The 18,868-nt window shown below is 41.3% G+C and overlaps 1 protein-coding gene across 1 annotated transcript in view; it reads right to left on the reverse strand.

The window, feature by feature from the left end:
* Positions 1–485: 485 nt before the first annotated feature.
* LOC126398338 (disks large-associated protein 2-like) overlaps positions 486–18,868 on the reverse strand; it is a 116,201-nt gene continuing 97,818 nt past the window's right edge. Inside the window, exons 8-13 of the mRNA XM_050057575.1 lie at positions 15,564–15,922; positions 11,557–11,642; positions 10,373–10,779; positions 10,007–10,098; positions 6,974–7,126; positions 486–849 (exon numbers count right to left, since the gene is read on the reverse strand). Of these exons, the coding sequence (XP_049913532.1) occupies positions 634–849; positions 6,974–7,126; positions 10,007–10,098; positions 10,373–10,779; positions 11,557–11,642; positions 15,564–15,922 (1,313 nt within the window). The 3' untranslated portion in view covers positions 486–633. The remainder of the gene's footprint in view (positions 850–6,973; positions 7,127–10,006; positions 10,099–10,372; positions 10,780–11,556; positions 11,643–15,563; positions 15,923–18,868) is intronic.

Raw genomic sequence — 18,868 nt, forward strand, 5'->3', positions numbered from 1 at the left:
GGCGAATGTAACGTTACCATTACTCACAGCGGGGTAATGGCAACAATGAAGCGGACTGGAGTTTTAACAGTAATGACTATGATCAAATAAACCACTAACTTGGATTAATGATGAAATAAATACCAGGTGAGATGTTTATTTTGGGGTATAGCAGCTCATTCTCATAGCAAAGAGTCCCTTTCAGGTTTAAAGCTACACTAGGCAACTTCACATTATTGGCTCATGCTTACGTTCCAGCTGGCCTGTGGTCAGTTTTAACTGAAGAGTACCAAAAGGGCAAGAGGCAAAAGGTCTAACGCTGGTGTGTCCAGTTTTCTCAGCTTCGTTTTCAAAGTTTTATTTATTACTTTCTGTGGGAATCGTCTACACCAACTCACCTGACTCCTCACTCAGGGAAGATGGGGCGTTCTTCCCTATGGCAGTGCCACGTTGTCATTTAAGCTGATAAAAAAAGATGCATTTGCAACTGAACTCTTGCCTAGTGTAGCTTCAGCAGGGATGACCCAGAGAATGGCGACAGATGAGGAAAAAGTGGACGGGCAGTGACAGATGACGACAGCAGGCTGGGTGTGACGCCGCGAGCTGGTGTTGGGTGGAGGTGGACGAGAGGAGCTGAGGATGAATCCGTGGACCTCAAAGCCGTGTCTGGGCTTCAGGGATGTAGATCTCGATGCTGTCTGCCCTCTCTGTGGCTGAGTTCTGTCTGAAAGAAGCTGCTCGTTTGGCAGCCATGAGGCGTCTGCGGGCTTCCTGTCGCTGGCGGTCCTGAAGGTCCAGAGAGCGCTCTCGCATAACACCACCACGCCCCTTGGACGGCCGCTTTGGCAGAGGTGGTGGCCACTTCCGCTCCTTAGGAAACAGAATGACAATCAAACAAGGCAAACACCTGTTAGGCTTATTATTACAGCGACAAACGAAACAGTGTTTCTCAATCAGTGGACGGATAATATGAATTATAACATCAACCCCCGAGAGACCAGGGCGTCTTGTCACATGGGTTAGCTGTCACACCGTAAATATTTTCACCATCAGAGGGCACTACAGAGGACATTTGGCCATACCCAAAAGAAAACACTAAGAAAAACTGCTATTTTCACTGACACACCAGTAAAGGAGGCACTTGTGGCTGAAAGTCAGGCACAAGTTCAAAAATCTGTTCCTCATCTGTTCCCCAAAAATGTGGGAGAACAGAATCTAAAGCACCAAAGAAAAAGAAGGCAGGTATAAAAATAAAGACTCCAGATGCCTCTTCGTCAGACGAAGATGAGTGCCCGTGCCTTGTTTGTGTCGAGCCATTTGCAAACGGCTGTCTTCGAAAGAGTTTTGGGTCCAGTGCGTGAAATGCAAAGCGTAGGCTGAAGAGGCTATTTATTTGTGCCAGAACTAAAAATGTGAAGAAAAGTCCTTGAGTGCTTGATATGTTTTATTTTTAAGTTTATTTGAAATCATTTTCTAGTTCTTGTAGCTGGGACTGATTTAACAGTCACAGGACTGATTCAAGTTCAACAATTAATCTCTTTTTTCTGTAGCTAAATTAATTTTATATTTAAAGGAAAAAAACAGTGAATTGGCTAATTGTTTAGTTGCTGCAAAATCCAGTGTGATGTCTTATCCCACACAGTATGACAACCTACCATCTGATGGGGCAACGTGTTACATGTGCACACTCAATATTTAAATGCATATAACTCTGTGCTGAAAAAAGATATGACAATGAAATTAATACAAAGTACTTGTCTGAGACTTTGTTCTTTCATTTGACATGCAATTTTAAACAAAATGATGTACTGACCCCAAGATATATAAGAGTGCTAAAAGGGACCTGGTCTGCCGGGTCATCTCTGATAACAGCTCTGCTATGGAATGGAACATGAATTGTCTGCAGAAAAAAAAATCCTTTATAGATACATAACAAAAGTGACAATGGCAATATTCTTTTCATTTAGTGAGGAAATTTTACATTGTTTTACACAGCACAAAAAATTAAGGAAACACTTAATAGTCACAGTCTGACACTAAGTCAAGATATCAATCTGTCCATTTAGAAAGTGACTGTGAATCAGTTTCAGTTGCTTTGGTGCAAATTAGGGATGCACCGATCTGATATCTGGATCGAATATCAGCCCTGATATCATCAAAATAGATGGATCGGGTATCGGAAAATGCAACCTATACCTGAGGCGATCCTTTCCCTTTAAATCTATTGCAACGCGAGCTAGGCCATACGTCATAGAGTGAAGGAGAGAATCTGCTGTGTGGAGGTATTTCACACTATTTCAACTGCTGTTGCACAATTGTTTATTTTTGTTCAAAATAAATAGTTCATCATTGCATTAATCTGTTTCATCTTGTTTCATTTTATCTAAGGAAAGAACTGTGTAGCCATCAATGCCTGATGCCTCTAGTCTTTTCTGTTCTACATGTAAAGGTATAAAGCTTTTTAGGTCAACCATGGTATCGGATCGGTATTGGGTATCGGCTGATACTCAAAGCCACAGCAACGGGATCGGTATCAAAATTGAAAAAGCTGGATCGGTGCATCTCTAGTGCAAATGAAAGTGACAACAGGTGCAATGGAGAGGCAAAAGCAAGACAACCCCCAAAAAGGGAATGGTTTTACATGTGGTGGCCACAGACAGTTGCTCTCTCCTTATCCTTCCTGGCTGATTCTTCTCTAGTTTTGTGTTCTGCCAGTGTCCTTGTCACTACTGGTAGCATGAGGCGGTAACTGCAGCCCAATCAGGTTGCACAGGTAGTCCACATCCATACCTGCGGTTACAAGAGGTTTGCTGTGTCTCCCAGAACAGTCTCGAGAGCATGGAGGAGATAAAAGGAGACTGGCACGAGGAGAGCTGGACAGGGCCATAGAAAGGCATCAACCCAGCAGCACGACCAGTATCTGCTCCTTTGTGCGAGGAAAAACAGGAGGAGCACTGCCAGAGCTCTACAAAATGACCTCCAGCAGGCTACTGGTGTGCATGTTTCTGACCACACTATCAGAAACAGACTCCATCAGGGAGCATGAGGGCCCGACGTCCTCTAGTGGGACCTGTGCTCACAGTTCAGCACTGTGCAACTCGACTGGCATTTGCCAGAGAACACCAGAACTGGCAGGTCTGTCATTGGTGCCCTGTTCGCTTCACAGATATGAGCAGGTTCACACTGAGCACATGTGTATGTGTATGTGGGTGTTATTTCCTGCTGCAATTTTAATACGAGTTCTACCATAAATTGTTCTGCCAACAACATCTTTTTCCACATCACAATGTTTCTCCATCACAATGTTTGCCAGGTCACTCTGCTCTAAGACTTCTGCCCATAGTGAGACCATTCAGGATTGCTCAATTTTAGTAAACACATTTTGCTTTTAACTTGACTTTAAGGGTCAAAAATTCCTGGGCCTTTTTGCCACCACAGATATTGTTGGGAGTGCATACAGGCACGTGGGGGCCATACACAGTACTGAGTCACACTATGAGTTGATGTGATAAAATTCACACAAGTTGAATCAGCCTGTGATTTCATTTTTTTTACTTTGATTTTCAGTGTAATTTTGAATCCAGCCCTCACTGGTTTCCATTGACCATTGTTACCTGATCTTGTTCTCAACAAATTATACAGTGTACGTCAGTAAAGATTTTCAACTTGAATAATTCCTTCATGAAGATCTGATGTGTGATTCAAGTTTTCCCTTAATTTTTTGAGCAGTGTATTTAATTTGGTTATTGTATAGAACCTCATTATGGAAAAAAAGAGTGTATTTAATCAGCAAAGGACAAGAACTCATAATTGAGGGTTCTGAGGGAAAAAAGCAATATTAACCAGCAGATTAAGCCCCGACAGGACAGCTTAATTTCTTCAGAAAATCAGGCCGAAAATGATACATGTATGCAGATAAATTAAATGGTAATAGGAGTTTCATTCTCTATAGAGTGCACAGCTTTGGGTACATTTGGCTTTAAGTCTTTAATGTGTGGACTCTTGGTATCTTGGGTACATATGTGCATGATGCAGGGTCCCAGGCAGCTTGGGCTTATCTTTGGTACCACAGAGCATGTGAGAATAGACATGGCTAAAAGAAATTTCCAGCAGCAGCAGAGGTTGCAATATGAGAATTTATCATCAGAATTCTCCCTTTTGCTGAGGTGCTGTTATTTATTCAGCAGAAAGACAGCCATGTGACCCAGAAGCTGTTTGCTCCAACGAAAGGCATCTAGAAACACTACAGACACCATCAATTTAATATGTACCTGTTTCACAGTGTTTGCAACATTTACCTGTGAAGGCAGTAAAATTTCACCCACATGACCCACAAATCTCTCAAACACACTCATATACATAAAACCCAATGCAAGCAAGCTTTTCTGATTGCCTGGCGAGCTGGTGTTAGTATGAAACCGTGCTCGCTTTGGAGGAGAGAAGCCCAACGCAGAGCATCTGTGTCACTGTTTGGGCTCAGCTTCGTGGAGCTTGCAATGTGCCTATTAACTGCTGGAGGTAAATAACTCCCTTACAACTACAACTGTAGCATGAAGATAATTATCCAAGTGCCCTGAAGGAGGCTGTCTATCTCTAAAACCACATTACCATCTAAATGTGCTTCTTACAAATGCAGCGCCCTCATCTACAAGCACCACTCTTACAAATGTGCTTTTATTTCAGCTGTTGGTTTAACTGGATGTTTTGGTATTATTTATGCTTTATGTTTTTTATTTTGTACAGTGACAAAAGGATACTATCAAAAATGTACAGTATAAAGAACTGTAAAAAATGGTTAGTATGTCAGAAGAACCTGGATATGAGTTAACATTTTAGGTATTCTGGCTCCCTTGATTTGAAGTCAGTGGGCTTTTTGAATGGGTTCTTGGTTGTAAGGTCTGTGGTTAATACAAGCTTAAGAGATTTTCACAATACCTCACGCGTGAAATCCGACGCTTTAACACGGCTTATAAAAAATGCATGCCAACAAGTGGCTAAATGAGACTGCAGAGGTTGTCAAGGACGCTATCACACCAAACATGGAAACTTATCTACTCACTAGGGGTGGGGGGAAAAATCGATACAGCATAGTATTGCTATATTTTGCGTGGTGATATTGTATCGATACACTGATGCCAAGTATTGGTCTTTTATTACATACATCATACACTTTTGCAAATACAAATTTTAATACAACTTGTGGTACTAGAATAATACAATGAATTGCTTTTTCGGTCCACTGGATGGTGCTGAGTTTTTTTTCCTGGTGAGGTCAGCAAAGGTTTTAGTCAGCGGCATTTGGCAGAAGGTTGATCAAAACAAAGATGGAGGCACCGGAGACAGAAATCAGAAATGCGCCGTTGGGTGTTTAAATCAAACTTCTTGATTTATTTCGGGGTTTTTAACATGGAAGGAAAGAAAGACTTGAGTATGACACAGGCAATTTGCAATCAGCCACTGATGGCCACTGACCCCTACTACTCAGTAGTTGGCCTTTTCATCTTGAAACCTTTTTTGTAATCTAAATATGTAAAAAATGTCTGACAAGCAGTCAAAGATGAAAAGAAAATGCTCATGTGCAGGTGAGATTCTCTGTCCGGTTGTATATTTTTGTCAGTATTCTTGATGGGCAAATGTACACAGTATAACTGTCAATTTTCATACCACGGTATACAGTTTGGTGGTATACCGCTGCAACCCAATTTGGTCATCTTTGAAAAAATATGTGAGACTGACAGTTGATACAGTCATAACCACTGGCTAGATCAGGTCATGCTAAGAGGAAATGCTTTTGTAGAAAAGGTAAGCGCACAAAAATAATTAAAACTTGGAAGCTTAGCGGTGGTGACATTAGTGTCGTTAGTTCAGAGCCCAACGTTAGCTTTTTACTTTTGAAGATTGCATTAATGCCCCAAAAATCATAAAACTGGTGTGTATCTGTGAATATTATCTTACTGAATGACGTGTGAGTATAATAAACTTTCCACAGAGCTTATTTTTAATAATAATCAAAAATCAAATGAAAAAATCTCATTGGCTTTTTGTCAAGGGCCTACAAAAAATGTCATCCCTGCAGCACTCTAACTGCCTCTTTTGAACACAATGTTTAAACTCAGTCCTCAGTGATGTCATGAATCATGAGTCACCTTCATACTGGTTTTCTTGTTTTTAGGTTGCTAACTATTTATTCATTTCAACACATTTGGCATTATTCCACAAACACTGATTCTTAAAGCAGTGCTGCATACACTACATGCTGTGTGCATTTTGGAGGAAAACTGTGCTGTGAAATTCTGGATTTTAGATAAGTGGCTAAGCTATCGTGTTTTTATTCACTGCTACAACTACCTGTCAAGACTTAACCAGTTTTCTCAGGAAAAGCAAAGACAGAAAATAGCACATATAAATACTGACGTGTGTCGTGTCACTGTAGTGTAAAAATAAAAGTTTAGCATGCGTTCAAAGTGCAAATGTGTGAATCACTGCAAAGACAGCCCTGTTTTTTCTTTTTCCTCAACCATCTGTTAGTCTGTTAACAGGAAGTCTCAAACTCATACTGTCTGTATGAAATTCCATTAAGTACAAAAGGTCTGACATCACTTGATGCTGTTGAAAAGCCGGCTTAAGCTCCATTTCTCACTACTTAACCTTACATTACCGCAGCCCAAAAGCAGCTGATGAGTTACGATAATAACGGACCTGACAGATAAAGCGAGTCCCAAATTTTTCTACAGACACAACTGATGTGTTTTTAATAGAAAAACATTTTTAGAAGACGCTACTAGCTGTCTGAGCTGAACTAATGTTGCCTTCCAACATGGCCCCTGCAGTGTTATGATAAGAATAATTTACCTCCTGCTGGTCATGAGTCTTAAAAAGGAAGGCAAATGTTGTTACTGTAGTTTTCTCAAGAGCTAAGCGAGTTCATCTGGAGCCCATTAAGACTAATTATTATAAGTGTGTGGATCCCTGGGAAAACATCTACCAGTTTTACCTTCTTCTCTGGGCTCTCCACCAGCTGCCACTGGTTGCTCTTGATCTGCTGCAGCTCATCAAACTTGGCAGTGACGTCATCGATGGAAAGCTGCAAGAGGTCCCAGAATCCAGCCAGGTCCTGAGATGTGGGTCTGGGCATGGCACTGGGGTCCTAAAGAGACAGTGGAGTTCAAAATGTAGTGAGTAAAATAATTTCCTGCCCTTGACACGAGAGGGATTGCTGAACAACAATTACAAATGGGGCAGCTGTGGCTCAGGAGGTAGAGTGGGTCGTCCACTAATGGGAAGATCAGCGATTTGATCCCTGGCTCCTGCAGTCCACATTAGGAAGTATTCTTGAGCAAGATACTGAAATCCTCCTCCATATTGCTCCTGATGGCTGTTCCACCGATGTGTGAGTGTGTTAAAGCTGTGTAGCAATTGACACCCTGTACAGTAGCCTTGGCCACCAGTGTGTGAGTGGCTGGATGTGACTCAGTCTTTTTCTCGACAAAATCAAACACTTTCAATATTATCGAAAAGTTTTAAGTCTTGGCTCCTGCAAATACTGAAGCTCAATGACGTGAACACTGTCAACAACCAATAGCGGCGCTCATTTAGCACCAAAAAGTAGCAAACTGGCTATAGTGGTTTTCAAATGGTGTACTGTGATGCCAATCCAGGTGTGCTGTGGGATTTTGTGATAACCACACATTATTATTGCAATATTCAGCTGGGTCTATACAGAAAGTATCAGTACGTTGTGTGCACCCATTTTCACATAAAGAGGAAAGCTTCTGAAAGCTAAAAAAATGTAATTTAATCTATGTTAAAAAACCTTCTAGGGGAACCTTTTTGTCGCCGTCCGCATGTGGGAATTATAAGTGTGTGACACATCAAAAGCCCTGATTGGCAGCCAGTGTGAGGGATGATAACATTTAAAAGGAGAAGTGGGTCGATGGATCGCTTTATTGTACAAAGCAAATTACAACAAAGTCTTAGTAAAGACCACCTGCCACCAAAAGAAAATAGAACACATATTTTTCTTATTTTTATTGTCTTATGTCATAATAAGAGTGATAACACATAGGAGCTCTTGTGCACAGATATAAATACAGGTGTTCCTTGAGATTTTGGCTTGCCCCCAAAAACGTGAACAAGCCTGTTTTCTTGGACTGTGATAAAGGAGGAGAAACTGGTGGAGTTGTGAACACGAGTCTGTGTTAAAGTCAGCATTTATCTGATTCATCAACCAGCACTTATTTTAGTGAATAATTTAAATTTTTGAAACAGTCCACCTCTCATTCCCACAGTTTCCTCCCACTAAAATAGAACAGCGAACCAACAAGGCGACAAAATCCAAATGCAGAGTTTGCAAGCAAATACATTCTATCTTTATTGGTCATATTGATGCCAAATTCACAAGAATGCTATTGACATATGACACCTTTAATCCTGTAATTCTAGAGTTCTGTGTTCTTGAAAATATGTAAGGCATTGTCATATTTCTTAGAGGGAGTTTGATGTGATGTCTTCCACCAGGAGCAGGATAGGAAATAATGTACAAAAAGTCACACTCTCTTTAGATATGAGAGGGCGTCAGACTTTAGTCTTTTAAAAGTCTTTTCAGAGTCTCCGTTATAATAGGCACTACTTTCAGGACAACATGGCCACCTCACCATTTCTACCACTGTGTGGCAGTACAGCACCAACTTATGTTCATCACCTCAACTGACTCCCTGAACACTGCATCTTTTTTATGAGTCTATTATGTGCTGTGGGAACCACCATAATTAATAATTATTAAAGGTCATTTTTATGGTCATATGCAGTGAAGGCTGAGTGCATGGGGAAGGGAAATGCTCTTCATTTGCCCTCTTTAGAAATTTCTTTTTGTACCAACACCAAGTGTGTGAGAATTACTGTCAGCACAAGTGTTTTTGCAGAGTTCAGAAGTGTTATAGTGTTATTCACTTTCACTGTGATTTGCAAAATTATCCAGATTCTGTAAAAATTAGATGTGAATGGTGCTAACTGTTGCTGCATTTTTGTGGTGCATTGCTGTTCATGATACCTCCTGTACCCAGTTTGTCAACTGCAGCTCATCCTCCTCTCATTAGCCTGCCACATACAGACATGTGCTCATTACCACAGACAGCCAACACAGAATGAGTGTCATCTCAGACCAAGACAGGGTCCGTCAAGTCAAACTTCAAAGCACGTTCGGAGCTTTTTATAGACACATCATGCAGTTCCTCCTCCGTCCAGAGGGGAAACAGAGTCATTCTCTCATTCAGACACGTCTGAAAGCTCAGGGCAATCTAAGGCTTGTCACTACCAATGTTAGACTTAATTCATCATCCCATTATCTATGGGGAGAGAGAGAGAGAGTGCGGCCCCAAACCATCCAAAAGAGAGCAGCACACTGAGTTAAGGCACACGCACAAACGCATAAAAAAAGCCCAACACAAGGCAGTGAGATAGCTGGCAGATTTCAGCCACCTCCACAAGGTTTTGCATTTCATTCAAAAAATTAGCTATGCTTTAGTAAGGTGTGATTAAGTGCCTGCCTGTCTCTGTGACTGCCTCTCTCTACTGTAGCTGCAGAAACATTCCCACTCATGACACTATCATCCTCTGATATATGCTGACTCTGTGGATGGTTAGCATTAGAAAAGGTATGAGTTTCCCATCGACGTGACATGAGGGCTAAACAGTGAGACAGCGTGGCAGTCCATTATTCAAACTCTGAGATCCCATTCAAACCGCTGCCTCGGTGCACTAATGGATAGCCTCAACACAGGTGCTGCTTCCTATTGGAATTCCCCTTTCGTTTACTGCGGGGTCAATAGCAGCAAAGGGACTGCTTCGCTATTGATCTCTGTGGTCTATTTCTGGAGGGCGCACAAGTGCAGCGTCAGGCCGAGCACCTTCTCGGAGCTCAGAGGAAGAGAAGCCTCTCAACAAGTTTCCCCCTGATCTTTTGTGATGTAACATATTAACAGTATGTAGGTCGACACAGCGTGCTGGTTCACAAACACGTACGACTCACCAGATTCTGCTGACATAGCCAGTAAAACTGCTGAAACTTTTGAGACATGAGTAGCTGAGCACTTCCCACTGCACTCCGGATTTTTCCTAGGACTGGTGGACACACACATCGAGAGAGAGAGAGAGGGAGACAGAGAGAAAGAGAGTGACAGCTTGGCAAAGGCTAACATGTTGAGCAACGTCTTTCAGTCGTTCACAAGCATCCAATCTGCTCACAAAACGCCCGTCACGATTCTGTGTTCTCATAGTCAACATGACAGCTAATACTGTGAATGTTCACTTTGGCTATACTGATATACATACTGCGAAAAAGATTATCATAAAGCACATATGCAGGAGCAGGCCCTGCTGTCCTCGGGGTACTCACTCTCCTCCGTCAGGTCATGCTCCTCTGCTTCTCTCTCCATCTCTTTGCACCATCCCTCCAGCCGTTTGGTTTCATTGTGAAGGAGCTGCATGAACCAGCTGCCGTCCCTGCGGAGCGGGGACACTCGCCCTGATTCGGTGCTCTCCAAGCTGGGTTCAACCAGCCAGGGTTCAGGCTGTGGGCTGGGGGGCCCGCTGGAGGGCCGGTAGTCCTCCCTGTAACTGAACAGGCCTTGTGTGCGCACCGTACGGATGGCTCCATACTGCGTGGGCGTGCTGGGTTCGGAGTGGCGACCGAAGGCGCCACCGAACTGCAGGCCCTTGTCCTCCATGGAGGGGAAGCCCTCCAACTCCATGTCTGCCTGTACTGCAGTGGTCACACTGTTGGAGCGCTTGAACCTCCCATGCCTAAAAATGCATGAATTACAGGGACACTGCTTGAAGGGACAGTTCACCCAAAGAGTGCTGCCGATATTGGCCGTACAAACGTCTGCCTTCTCTTGAATGTGATGTAACTAGATGGCTCTCAGCTCTTGGTGCTCAAAGCTCCAAAAATACTTTTGAAAAACTCAGCAGCAATGTCTCTTTCCAGAAATCGTCTCAGTTACTCAAGATAGACCTTGTTGTGAGCAGTTTCATGTAGGAACTATTTTCTCTCTACCGAACACACCAGCCAACCGTAACACTGTACAGAAGGAAGCATGCATCGACTATTAACACACTAAACACCACTGGAGTAGCTAATGTTACAGTACAGCCAATGAGGACACCATTCATTTTTACATCTCACACTGTCACAAGCACGACCCTCTCATCCATGAGTAGATGCACGCTTCCTCCTGCACAGTGATACAGCTGGCAAGTGAAGTTAATTAGTAAGAAAGTAGTTCCAACATGAAACTGCTCACAACAAGGTCTGTGGATTATCTTGAGTACCTAGGTCATGATTTCTAGAAAGAGACATTGCTGTTGAGTTCCTTAAATGTATTTTTGGTACTTTGAGCACCACAAGCTGAGTGCCATCTACTTTCATTATTTCTGAGAGAAGGCAGACATCTCTACGGCTGATAGCTCCAACACTCAGCAGCTAACACCAAAACAATCTAGACTGATGAAAAGCACTACAGGTAAGAGGAAATGTACTTTGACTGTGGACACTGTGTTTCATTTCTCTGACCCACATACCGTTTGTGATCCTCCACCTGAATTCCTATAGAGTGGAACTGAGGAAGGCCTTTACTTTCAGTCTCAGAGTCTGTCACAGTTTCCACCTGGTGAGTACAGACAACAGGACACTGTCAAATCATCATGATTATCCACAACTGAAATGAACACACACACCAAAGTGCAGACGCGCGTCTACCATTCAGAAAGACAGCTGACATTTGGAAATGCATTTCATGTTGAGCAGATTTCTTACTTGTCAGAGGACATTCAAGTTTTCACTTTTGTCTTTCTACTAGCAATAAAACTGGCGGGTGTGCTGGCTCTGATGGGGGCTGTTTGAGAAACACATATAGGCCTATAATGATGCCACTCAAACATACAGAATATAAGACTTTTTGGACCTTTTTAATACCACTTTAAATTAAATTAAACACCAAACTTGCCATGGAAATACACACCTAAAGCAAAAATATACTTTTTCCAAAAACACACATTGATGCCCGTTCAAAATGAACAGTAAAAATGACCCTGACGATACTCTCCGTGCTTATGGCTCTGCATGTGCTGATCCCCATTATACCTAGTCTGAAACACCTTCGACACACAGCGCAGTTTGCTTTGTAAACATTTCAAGGCACCGGCTTTAACCACCATGAATAGTCGTGATTCTCAAGCCATTTGTCCTTGGACTTGCATTTACTTATTTCCATAACAAGCAGACTGGCTAGCAGGGCCTTGGTTAAACAATGCAGACTCATTGCATGATTGAAGTGTGTGAGGGGGCGAAAATGGGGAAATTGTGCGCAGGCAGGTGTTGTGCTGAGTCCATTCCCCCATCAAATAGTGTTTCCCTCCTGTTAAAATGATGTTTCCTGTAGAGCCAACACGGGAGATTCTATCGGTGACTTGACTAAAAAACATTCAAGACCCATTCAATCTGAATTTAACACATTTCAAGACTTTTTAAGGACCCGCAGCCACCCTGGTCCTTTAAGTGCTACACAAGAACCTCAACAGAGGTTGACAGTCAGGAGTGAATTGCCTTTCCCCACCTATCCTTCAAGGTGAAGAGGTGAACCAACAGCCTGTGCAACTGTAAGAAACCAGCACTTGTGAGTGTGAATCAGAAACAAGATCTCTCCGTCATGACACACATTGATGCATGATCTGGAGGACACAATGTAGTGCTTTCCAAGGTTTTGAAAATCCAGCTACAGCTTAATAGATTGTCTAAACCTGGTGTTATCAGTACCAACATGTACAACTGCAGTGCAGGTAGCTGCATGGATGTCAGTGAAGACCAGAGAGAGTTCAACCTTTAAAGGATTATTTCACCTACAAAGTGATCATTTGTATACCACTTACTCATCCTGTGTTATGTTGAATTCATGAAGGAAACATTTCTCTCATATGCCTCCACGGTGAACAAAGAATCCAAAAATGGAGAAACATCTTGATGAACTCGTAAAGGGGGCCGCTTTTAACAACAGCAAAACTACATCATGACATATGTTTACAAACTTACACACAACTTGGGCAGTGTAAACTAAGTCTAATTTATCCAGTCTTATGATGAGTACTTCCCAGACACATGCATTTTTAAAAAGAGCCCTGGAACAATTGAATGATTCTACTGACCTATAACAGCACATAGCATATATTTTTACTTTTGTTCATAAATTGATTGGTCAGAGGTCGGGGCGCTGACAGCATGTGATCTGATGACCTAAAGTTAACCTGCTCTGGAGAAGGTTAGCTGTTCAGCATAAGTTACCACGGAGATTTATCCCAGTAAAAATAGAACCAGCTTCTTAGCACTGAAGACCCAAAGTTAACCCCGAAGTTACCTCGTTAACTCCAAATCCTGCTTCGTAGTACTGGCCTCTGAAGGTTTAGGAAAAAGATGATGGTTTGGGTTAAACTTAACTGCACTTAAGCAGTTACAATTACTTGCATTTTTTCTGTGTTGTTTTATCATATTGTGATAACACTGGTGATTTACACCCCTAGTGTTCGGGAAGTACTGAGCATGTGACTAGATACAGGGTTCCTACACATTTGGGATTTCAAAATTCCATACTTTTCCATACCCTAATTTCCAGACTTCTCTGTGTTTTGTTTTTTTTTCCAGAGAATATGCGACATCTGAGTAAATATATCAGTGTATCATATTTCACATCATATTTAATTATTCTTAATAGGCAACTGTAGCCGAGTACCATAATGGCATGCAAATAAAAACTCAGGTAAGTTCAATGTCTGGGCTGAGGCAAAAAGGTTGGGACTCGGGGTGCAAGCGATGCAGTAACGAGACATCGGTGTTTTTTCCTGTGATGTGGCTCAGAATTGCCTTCTCCCCCATGTTGGCGATGTCAAACGATTTCACACAAAGCTTGCATCTAGCTCTGTGTGTGAATTGGGAATCCTTGGCCAACCAGTATTTATATACGGTATTGTCAAGCCATCCATCCAAAAACTTGCATCTACCCATTGTGAACCACGTGAAACTCGTCTTCTTGTCGAAGGTGCAGTGTTGGAGTGAAACTTGATACCTGGGGGGCTGGAGGAGGGTCATGGGGCAGCGGACTGGACATACCACTTGTCAATCAGGTAAAAGGGGCGGTATGTTTTCTGAGACGTTTGCTCTCACACAAACTGTGCTTGGCCCGGCATAAAACACGATCCGGATTGATTAAATTATTTTTGGAAATACCTAATTTTCTATTTTAGAAAACAGTATTTTAGAACAGTGGTAATAGTCTGGAAACATAAATATTTTTCCATACTTTATTTTTCATTTTCCATACTTTTTAATACCTGGAAATTGATCAAATTTATTTCCATACTTTTCCACACTTTCCATACTTGCGTAGGAACCCTGTAGATAAATGAGGCATGGATCATTCAGATATTTTGATGCAGTTTTGCTGTTGTGAAAAACACAAACCCTGTTTTATTCCAGTTCATCAAGATTTATCTCTGTTTTTGGATTCTTCACTCACAGTGGAGGCATGCCAGAAAGACAAAGTTTTCTTCATGAATTCATGGCAACATGAGGTGAGTAATTGGTTTACTAATACTTATTTTGTGGGTGAGGTATTTCTTTGAGAAAACTGAAAATAGAATCATCAGCTAGTTGGAACTCTGGGTTACTGCTGGTACTGTGTCCACTCTGAACAGTTCAATTTGCAAGAGGACCGTCAATTCTTTTGGACACCATGGCCAGCATTGCCCACAAGAGACATCTGTGGGCAGCATGCAGGAACAACATGGTCCACACAGACAGCCATCTCCAAAATTGGGGCAAACAACTGAGAACAGTTGCCTTGAGGAGATGCAGCTACCTAAGCTGGTCGGACAGTTAGCACACAAGGCAGAATCCTTATCTTGCAGTGGAGCTACGAGCTCAGGTATTGGCTCTATACTATCAGCCAGCTCAAGAAGAACTTAACAGGTTAAACACCAAGGTCACAAACTATAACAAAGACAGTAAGAGAGCTCCTCATTTTACTCTTCATTTCTGCTGCCTTTGAATAAGCCCTGTCCCTGTAATATAGCCTGATACTTGTAAAGGTCAACAAGCCTGCAAACCCTTGTAGAGCACTTCACACAGATCGGTACATTTGGGAACTTGTAATACTAAAAAAATGACAAGATTAACCAATTTGCACGTGTAGCTGTATTGCCGGTTCAACACTTTGAAGTCTGCCTGGGGATGTGGACGGAAGTAAATCTTCAATGAAGGAACCTAATCCTCTTGTCATGTAATAATCCAATGGTGCAATGACTACAATGCAACTCAAACAACCACTTACACAACATTGAACATTTGGCTCATGTGTTCCTCTTTGGGAATAAAAAAGGTGTGTTTGGTTGATTTAAAAGTGATTTTACTGAGAACCCTGAGACATGGTTTGACTGGAGGACAGCTCTCATCCGTAGTAACACTCTGAATATCAGAATGAAGGAGTCATCCTTTCAGCCAGGACTAGAAAGAAGAAGACGGTTGTCAGTTATGTTGTTACCTGTATCCCAATAGAGGAACGTGGGGTTTTGAGGTACTCCTCGGCCTTGGACACCAGCACTGCTTTGTCGCATGTCTGGACAGAGGTGTGGCTGCCCAAGGATGCATGCCTCTTGCCTGCTGCTGACTCCATTGCCATGGTGACCGCCTTGGTGCTGTCCAGGCTGTCCATGGAGCTGTAGATGGGACGGCCAAGGCTATCCGTGGTCCACAGACCGCCCCGTGGATGCCTGCCCTCCTGGTAGGCATCTTGGGTGGACTCTGTACTGCTCTGGGCTGTCACAGAGATAAGAGGCTTGGTGGTGGTGCGCGGGGGCACAGGAGGTGGAGTCTTCTTGTAACTGGGAGGATATGATACCGCTGGATAGCACAAGCAGGATGAGAGGACGAGGACAAGGCAAGACAAGGGTAGAGGATAAAATAAAACGTGAGCATGAAAAATGTGGCCAAAAGCTGACAAGGGCCAAGTGCTGCAGTTCACCTGTATCACACAGTGTGTGATAGAAGAGCGTCATAGCATGATGAGAGATTAGCCAGGGCACTTTAGCGCTCAAAGCGAAGGAAAATGTCAGTAAGGTGAAAAGCAACAGCAGCTTTGTATCATGTCTGTGTTTATTGGGGAGGTGCAATGAAGGATTATGGGAAAGATTTGCTTTTTTAAGTGCAAATGAGATTCTGATGGTAATCCATCCAGATGGACCTCACAGCAGAGTTGGAAATGGACCAACTTCACTTGCTGAATATCTTTTTTTAAGGCTATGATAAAACACTGACTTAATCTTTATCCTTATTTTTACATTGTTCAGATAATGGAAAAACAGTTGACACTCTAGTAAATGTCTTAAAAACATATATTGAATTTGTAATGCAAGATTTCAAGTTGGGTGCCTAAATTATTTAATGCACAACACAAGAATGAACTGAACTGGCAATGAACTGGATAAATCTTGTCGGTTTTTAACTATCAAATTATGAAACATTACCAAACCTCTTAAATGATGAGAGAAACTATGAGCAGAGCTTGTACAGTAATCTGGATACTAAGGTGCTTGAAACTCAGTGGGCTCAGATACCATAAATCCATCTGCAGATGTCAGCTTGACTCAAAGCCGTAGAAACAGAGTCGACATTTGGGGGGACCAAATCTGCTGGGGAGTCTTGCCACCCCCGGAAAAAAAAACATGCAAAAAAAATTAACGTTACTTGAATACACCTGTGAGCACCATCGTTGGTCGCTGGGTGAATGTATGGCTATTAGCCAACACTGATAATTGTTGATTGACTAGCACTCACAAATCGGCCACATTCCATTCAATGCAATTATTGTCACTATCTTATAGTGGGGGCATGTGTCCACCCCCAAACATATATTATAATTAATTTCTTGCTTTGACTGACATGAGATTTATTTTGAAAAAAATCTTGACTGTTTTATTCTGATGTTAATCCTCTATGGACCCGATGCTACTTCTTTGCTTTTTTTTAATTTTTGCCATTTTTTATAATGTTGATTTTTTTTTATTGATTTTTTTCCCCCAACATCTTGTCTCTTTAAACTAGTTAAGATGAATTTAGGAGAAAATGAAAAATATTTCTGTTTTAAGAGATTGCTCCATAAATTTAAAGAAAACAGCATCCATTCATTAATATCTGGCTGACAAAAAAAAGTTTAATTAAATGTTTAAAATAAGATTATTATAGTTACACTGAAAACTAAAACTAGGTGTAAAAAAACAACTGTTTTTGTTAACTACAACAAATATAAAAACTAGACTTTTTTTTTTTAAAAGAAAGAAAAGTAATTGAAACAATATATTATAGCCTACTTAGACAAATAATTAAAATAAAATAAAAATATACAGACACAACCAGCATGAGAAGGCACTGGCTGGATATGTTATACAATACAGCAAGATTGTTTTAATTTAAACACATGTTGTATCCTGACGTAAACAGGTGCAGGTAGAGTCCCACGCACACAAACACACACACACTCCCACAAACCACTTCGGATTACAGGTAATTAAGTGCAATAAGAAATAAGAAACCACAGGGAACTCTGTTAAGCTAAATCCAGTCACAGACTTGACTTCCTTCCAACTTGAAGGGGCTGCAGTTCTGCAAGACACAGTGGGTGGATACCAAAATGAAAAGAGCACGGTGACTCAGGCAGTACGCAACGCCACATGTTCTATTTTTACACTTTCTACCCATTTGACTTCGTTTCAGAACTGAAAATGTTACAGATAGCTCAGTACCAGATACAAATTCAATGGCATAAATGTCTGCGTTTCCTACCACCATTATCTGTGTTTCTTCTAGTTGCCTTGCATCCATTTGCCAATACAACACATTAAAGTTCACTAATTAGATTTTTGTCATGATTATCGTGTGTAGGACAACCATAAAGATAACAGAATAGTACAAAACAATAGTATATTTTCCATGCCCATAGCTAACACATGCTCATTTTTCAATCATCTGACAAATAAATTGGCATTACCTTGTTTTAAATCAGATAATCTGATCATAAAATTGTAGTAGTAGCCAAAACTAAATTATATGAACCATAAGTTAAACTCATTTGCTCCTAATCTTTTTTATTTCATGTATCTAACTTGCTTTTTTCCTGGAAACTGACATCCTATTTAAAGATACTTCTCCTAAGTTGATTTTTTTTTTTTTTTTTTTTTTTTTTTTACATATACAGTGTATATTAATTCCAATGTTTCCTATAAAGCGTGGCTGAGTTTCTTATGCTGGCAGTCCAAATGAAAGTGACGCACTGAGTTTCTTGTAGACTCTAGAGAAATGAAACACTGTAGATGTTACCTGCTCCAAATACAAAACCTATTATCTTCTATTATCTGCTAATGTGTCGATGAAAATGTCACAAACAGCAAGGTTTCTCCCCTTGACAGTGCGACTGTGCGCGGTAAATACTGTCTGATTACAACCAATGAGTCAGGAGATGTAATTAGGGTCTCTAACATTCAACTTCATAGTGGGAATATGTTAAGTTAGAGACAAACAAACAGACAAACAACTCCAGTCACATAACCTCTTTTGCAGAAGTAATGAATGTGACTGTATTCCCTCAGTAGTGTAATGATAAAGACTTCAAATTAACCTATCATAAAGTTGAGTCAGCACTACACTTTTTTTAATCTGATGTTCATTCATATACTTTATGCTTGCCTAAATGGATTGACATTTGCAAACACATTTGTTGCCTTATACGCCTACATTTATGTGCTGGGCATAATTACACAATTATTTGCTTGGGTTAATGTTGTTTAGTGAAGA

Source organism: Epinephelus moara, chromosome 12 (assembly GCF_006386435.1).
Source record: "Epinephelus moara isolate mb chromosome 12, YSFRI_EMoa_1.0, whole genome shotgun sequence".
NCBI classification, from domain to species: domain Eukaryota; kingdom Metazoa; phylum Chordata; class Actinopteri; order Perciformes; family Serranidae; genus Epinephelus; species Epinephelus moara.